Here is a 7,074-nt window from a genome sequence, read left to right as displayed (position 1 = left end):
ATTCTCCAGTTAGTAACTACAGGAGAAAATTTGTTTAATGAGAAAAGATAATATGAAATTGAAACAGAACAGACAAAAGTATAAATATAATGATTTGAATTGAGATGAGATAATCAAAATAAATTGAGAAAATTAAAAGAGGGGAAAAACTATATAGAAAATGTAGAATAGTATAAGCTATGGAATAGAATACAAAAAGGAGCATAAAATTGAGTTTTGTGTCTGTATAAAGAAGTTCAACCCGGGACCATGCTATTTTCAAAAAAGATGTTTTACTTATATGTTGTGTGTGAAAACCCAAATAAAACTTTATTAAAAAAAAATCTCATGGTTTATATATTTAGTGATATATCCGATCCGGGCTACAAGGATCCCCACGACTACTAGAAATAGCAAGGTGATGTAAACAACCACTTTGTTGCCATCATCTGAATTTTTCCACCCTAGATCTGCAAGCTTTAGCGACACACAGTGCAAATTCTACTAAAATAACCACGGGTTTTCACCTGCCTTCCATATGCTGTATTTGCATAGCTGCTAGTAATTATTTGTAGGGAAAAAGTAATCCTCGTTTACCCTAGCGTATTTTAAACGCCCCCCCCGCCCCCCATTGCAGGAGCCATCTTTGATCTGGGCAATTCAGTAACAAAGCTGAAGAAACGATCAGTCGCTCCAAGCTTTGTTGATATGTGACGCGTAGGTCACGTGGGCCTAGTCTTTTCTGATTGGTAGCACGCAGGAAGCGCTGCTATCTTCTCGGTTGTCGGTATAATGTAGGCTTAAAGAGGCGTCGAGTTCAGTTCAGAGGCATCTTCCCTGAGGCTGAGTGGAAGTGGCACCGCCCGCGCGTTGGCACCGCCGGCATGAGAAAGCGGAACGAGTCCGTCACCTTGGAGCATGAGCGCTTTGCCTCCTCCGTTCCGGCTTCAGCCGCCGCCTCCGCTTCGTCTTCCTCTTCGCTGGATAAAGGCTTCAGCTTGAGACCGAACCCGCGTTTAGCAGGCAGCGCCCGACCCGCCGGTGACTCTGCTATGAAGCGGGCACTCGGCAGGTGAGACTCATAGCATAACGGGCCCTCCCTTCGGTTCCTGGCAGCTGGAGCAACCCTTTCTCTGCCGGCCTTGCACCGCGGTCCTCGCAAGACTCGACCTCGGTCTTGTCTCCTTGGCAACGGGCAGACAATCCGTTCGGCTTTACCGCCGCTGGCCGGCCGCCTTTTCCCTTCCTCGGGCTCTGTTGTTTGCGGCGGGTTGGCCGCGTAACCCTCCGGTTGCAATTTGCGGAGGAATGCCCTTGGCGTTCTCCTTTCTCCCCTCCGCCTTTCGGGGCTCGCCGTGCAGGTTCGCAGGAGGCTGGATCGGGGGGCGGGGGCGGGAGATGGTAGCCCGAGGATCGGCGAGCGAAGCAACCGATAAACGCCGCGGCCCTCCGTGGAGCTTTTTACTCCAAACCAGAGCATTACCTGCTCCTTCAGTGCTGCATTCGGTTTACAGGCTGCGACTGCAGGAGGTCAAGGAGGCGATACTGGACCGTGGATCAGGTTTTGGCCAGTCAGGCGCTGTATTTTCCCACTGGGCGAGATAAGGTGGCTGGGATGGAGCATTTGGAGAGCTTCAGCCTAAGGAAAAGAAAGACCTGACAGTTTCAATAGATACTCGGTCGAGTTTGTCTTTAGTTTATATAGCGTGGGATTGAAAGAAATATGTATCTACTTCCGTATCAGTTTAGTTCAATTTTGAGATGAAATAACTCCTGAAGCTTTCGGGATTGGCTTAGATATCAGCGTATGAAAGAATTTAAAATAATTGGAAGGCATATAAAAAACATAAGCTACCGGTATCTGTTTTTAACCGCTTTGTGTGTCTGACATGAACATCTGTGTCTTTCACGAAATTTCTTAAACCTTATCTTTGTTAAATTTATAACCCACCTTTCCTTCATGAGCTCAGTGTGGCGTACACAGCACAGTTTTCTCTCTCTCTCTCTCTCTCTCTCTCTCTTTTGCTTTCACACCAGTACAAAGCTGTTTGGAAGCAAACACATATCCCCTGTTTTAAAAACAAAGGTGTTTATTTTTTCATCTTCCACAATCCACAAACATGAAAGAACATGTTCCTCAGAATCTCTGCTCCTTTTCCCCTTTGGGTGATACAGCTGGGTATGTGTTCCTCCCATTCTTGGATACAGTCCCAAAGGTCTGGATACAGAATTGGCACTGAATTGTTTTTTATATATTTTTCGGTAACAAAAAAGAGGAAATTAATTGGGTTAGGTAATGATGCTCAGAGTTGCTTGATAGTGACATGGGCACAATATAAATTTAATAAATAAAACATTTAATTCATTTAATTTTAATTAGGTTTAAACCATTTTTTCTTGGTGCCATATTTTGTTTTTTTCCTACCTATTTTTTTTTGTCTGTGAATCTAAGCAACCCTTTAATAGGCAAAAAAGGTACATAGTTCTGATGTGGAATGCCAGCTTTAAAACTGTTGCTACTAGATGTTATAATTAGTCATCCTTGTTAGAGAAAATTTGAATCTCCTTTTTTTCAGAGTTAAGGAATGAAGGTTCTCTATGTCAGAATAATATGGAACCTTAGTATAATCCTATGCATGTGTACAGGTAGTTCTCAACTTACAACCACAATTGAGTCCAACATTTCTGTTACTAAACAACAAGTCAGTTAAGTGAGCTTTGTCCCATTTTACAACCTGTCCTACCACATTTGTATCATTGCAGTTATTAAGTTAGTAATATTAGTAAGTGAATCTGGCTCCCCCAATAACTTTGCTTGTCAGAAGTTTGCAGGACACTGCAATTGTCATAAATACATGCTAGTTGATCATATGACCATGGGTATACTGCAGTGGTCGTAAGTGTGAAAAAGGTCATATCACTCTTTTCAGTGCTGCTTGTCACTAAGAGAATGGTTTTAGGTTGAGGACTATATTTTAAAGTATACTTTGTTGAGCTGACGGAACTTTCAACTATTTCTGCATAGTTAAGCAAAGGAACATTTGGTTTATGAAAAAGTATGTTTCATACTTGACATTCCCATTATTGAGATATCAGAAAACAAATGATTGGTAACTCTTCATTGATATAGGAGACACCCAGAAAGATGAGTATTTTTCAATGTTAGGGAATATTGTCAGTTTTGAGAATTGTGGTTAACCAACCATGTATTAGATCTATTATTACAACATAATATTAGTAAAGGCATTTTTTTTGTTTTACCTGTTACCCTGTTAGAAGCTAATTTTTCTTCTGATAACCTTTGATCACCTGCTCTAAGCCAGATCATTCAATTGTTAATAAGTAACTACAGATGTCAAGATTGTTGTTACCATTTTTCTGCACACACGGTATCTACAGTACCTTAATGGTGAATAATATTAAATTTTTGTGGAATGTTGTAAAACTATCAAATCATGCAAGATCTAAATTTAAAAAATACTGCAAGATTTGGAAAAATTGAGATTATCATCCATTTTTAAAGAATTGAACTTTTATGTTCATTTAAAAATAGCGTGAATCCAAAAGTTTTGTCTTTTTTTCAACCTGTGTTCTGCATCTTCAGATCCTTTCTTTTTAATATTGATCCAATCGTATGACATCATAGGTTCACTTTTTAACAAATTAACATGGATAAAGAATTCATAACTATATGCCACAATATAATCAATGTTTACATGGAAATAAGCCCTATTCAACTCACTGAAATTTATTTATATTTAATAATTATATTTATTTTGTTTCTAATTTTATATAGGTTTTATCTGTGATTGTTGAAATCTTCATTTTCTTATTTCATGTTCTGTTTTAAAGTCTGCGTAAAATAAAAGTATTTGGGTTGCTAAGATATGCCAAAGTAAATAAATCTAACACTAATCTCTGTGGCTATATTCTTTCCATCCCAAAGGTATAATAGTTGTAACCATCACTGGGAGTAATTATTCAGTGTTTATACAAATAATGGTAAACAGAACAAGTGTTCTCATTAAGAATTATAGCTTAGTAGTAGGCCCATCTTTTCTATGTACAAGTTCAATTCCTTGGTAAACTGGTTTTAAAAAAAGAACCAAAATCCTTCATACCTAACTGAATCTCTAGAGAGCCTCTTTTAATCTCAGTAAGTAGTATGTAGGCTGATATTCAGCTGCAGTGATTCAAAGCAGAGCAGAATTCCTTTGTGTTGTTTTGGGAATGTCAGTTCAGGTTCTCTTTGCTGTCCAAAGCATCCTTTGCAGGGCAATTGGACTTTAGGATTATACACTCTACTACAGCAAGGAAGCAGTCATATTTTTTCATAAAGGACATTTTACCGTTTCCTCACAAGCTTTTATACAAGGACCTCTTACCCTACCCCTTACAGTCAAAATCTTTTTGAGGAAAATGGAACTCGGCGCCTGATGGATGAAGACATGGAACCTTGTGATTCACTAAATATTTCCCTGGCAGTAACAGGAGTTTATGTATACTTACACATCTTCTGTTACATTTAAGGGGTGTAGTAGATCCCTTTATATTATTTGTTGCCAGAACCAGAAGCTGTACCTTTCTTATTTTCTTTTTATAGATTCTTTGGAAAAATTAACCTTTGAAATCCCTAATGGTTAAGATTGTTTCTTGATGCTGAGAAATGTTACAGTTACATTGGCTTGTTTTAGGCTTCTAACTATCTATAAGCTACTGAGAGAGCGATAGGTTTGGAGCAGTATGTAAGCTTGGTAAAAAAGCAAATATAAACATCCCTAAAGGGATGATGAACATTGACATGAAAATGCATTAATAGTTTTACAGGAGAAAGCAGTATAGTCTATACCATATATAAAATTAATGCAAATAGGTTCATATTTTGTCATTATTGTGGCAGTTTTGACAGGAATCTGTTGGTAAGCCACAAAGAAAGTAGTTATTTGATGAGGGGCTTAAGACATGTAATTATGATATAGAAGAGAATCTTGTCTCTGTTCTTTTCTTTTTAATGCGGCTGAAAAGATATAGCTGAGAGGCGTATAATGTTATAAAAGATCCTTATTCATCTCCCTTTCAGTTTTCCAAGATTCTGTGTTTTTTAAAAATTGTCCCACGTTACATAGTTGTTACTTCAAACTCTGCCTGTGCTTAATATTACTTCCTTAAATTTAAGAATAAGCATAAATTTGGAGACCATTTTTGTGTTGCCAAGACTTCTAGGCAAAGAAGTGTTAAAGTTAGCTCCTCTTCTATATATAGTAGATATGCACAACTTTTCTGGAGTGATTTATATAAGTAAATTAGGTGATCTTTCAGGTCCCAGATTTTCTGTGGTTGAACAGATTGTTGTAGTTGATTGTTGATCCGTTTGGCACAAAACAAGGTCTCTGTGAAATTATTTCCTTGTAAGTTTGATGAGAAAACTAAATTAGGACTGATAATAAATCTAAAACAATTAATTAAGGGCTCTCAAGATGGGAGTTGCATCTAATTTAAAAGGGGCAATATTTTAGAATCAATGTTCAGATCCATCAACTATGGGTAAGCTATAGCATGCTTGTATAGGCCAAACAGTAAGCCATGCTTGTATAATTCAAGCAGTGGGCATGTTTTGAAAGATGGCATCTAAAACTAGCTGTCTCTTAAAATAATCTGCCATTCATAGCAGCAAAAGTTAATTGTCATGGTATTCAAAGTTTGAAAATCACAATGATTAGATACTTGGAGTCTCAAGATCTACAGTATATTAGAGAAGATGGGCTCATATGAGGCTAAAATTTAAAGACAAATAGGAATAAGTAGGAATGCATAGCTTGACTATTTGTAAAAATAACCTTTGATTTATATGAATGAAAAGATAGAGGGAAGATAACAAGGTTTTTTTTTAAGGTGGAGCAGAGAATTCTAAATAGAAAAGGCACGCATAGTCAGAAGTGGCAGGAATGAGCAAGGCTGAAGGTCAAATATGTTAATGAAATAAATAACAAAGTATTTGACTTCAACCTAAAAACACAACATATTATACAGAATGTAAATGTTATGACATCTGTCCTATTCTATTCTATTCTATTCTATACGTATTCATTTTTTCCAAAATATTTATTGCAGTGTAGCATTCTATAAGACTAATGTTAATACTTTTAGCAAGGCTGCAGTCTTATGCAAATACAAGCACTACATGTAAGAAGGATTTACTTTTAAGCAAACATACAGTGGTAGTATTAATTACATAGCAATGCCTTAAAGCTTGATTTTATGGATTATTATCTTGTAGATCTGAAAAGGCCTGCTATGCAAGTGGTGCGAGGAGCTAGATTGTATAGTCTCAGAAGGATGACCCATGATAAACATAGTGTAGGTGAGAGGTTAGACTAAATAGAGTCGATTTCAGAAGAAAATGGAATGCTATTCTGGTATAGATAGACCTTGATTTACATCATTATTTGTATTAATTACATTATTATTTACATAATAGTTTGAAGCTATAATGGCCTCAGAAAAAGTAACTTACAGCCTGTACTCACAGTTATGACTGTTGTACCACCTCAACTGGAATAGATCACTTTGCATCAGAGGAGCATCAGATTTTCTGTTGCAGAAAAGAAAATCATAAAAGAAATGGGGTAGCATTATTAACTAAAGGCTGTCATAATTCTTGAAAACAGCTCCAAAATGATAGAATGATTTCATTCAAAACCAAGTGCCTTCTTTGTCACTGTTCCTACACTCTGAAATCGCATTCCCCCTGTGTTCTGCATGGCAATAATCGTGTTGTCCTTCTGAAAGACCATATAGTTCTGGTTGTCCTAGTATGGTTTATGACCCATTTCTTGCTGTTTACATGTACACTCTGAGCTTATGCACCAGAGACAGATTCTTTGTGTCCAATCACACACTTGTGATAAAAGAATTTCATTCCATTCCCTGGGCTGAAGGGTTTTATGGTTCCATTATTATGCCATGAGTGTTTTAATTATTATATTCCTGGAGCAGTTGTTTACTAGTTGGTTCTTTTTTCAAGTAAATTTTTAACTTGTCATATACTTTGCCTTAAATTGTTTGATGACCAGCATTACAAAACTGGTGAATCAA

At 37.1% G+C, this 7,074-nt stretch overlaps 1 protein-coding gene across 1 annotated transcript in view; it reads left to right on the top strand.

The window, feature by feature from the left end:
* Nucleotides 1–716: 716 nt before the first annotated feature.
* ABHD12 (abhydrolase domain containing 12, lysophospholipase) overlaps nucleotides 717–7,074 on the top strand; it is a 32,296-nt gene continuing 25,938 nt past the window's right edge. The window contains exon 1 of the mRNA XM_087961530.1: nucleotides 717–1,051. Coding sequence (XP_087817656.1) covers nucleotides 864–1,051 — 188 coding nt within the window. The 5' untranslated portion in view covers nucleotides 717–863. The remainder of the gene's footprint in view (nucleotides 1,052–7,074) is intronic.

This window comes from Notechis scutatus, chromosome 1 (assembly GCF_049901735.1).
Source record: "Notechis scutatus isolate UNSWTSFEM ecotype Mainland chromosome 1, rNotScu1.2, whole genome shotgun sequence".
In the NCBI taxonomy this organism is placed as follows: Eukaryota; Metazoa; Chordata; class Lepidosauria; order Squamata; family Elapidae; genus Notechis; species Notechis scutatus.
The sequence above is the reverse complement of the archived record's forward strand: the minus strand, read 5'-3'. Positions and strand labels throughout refer to the sequence as shown.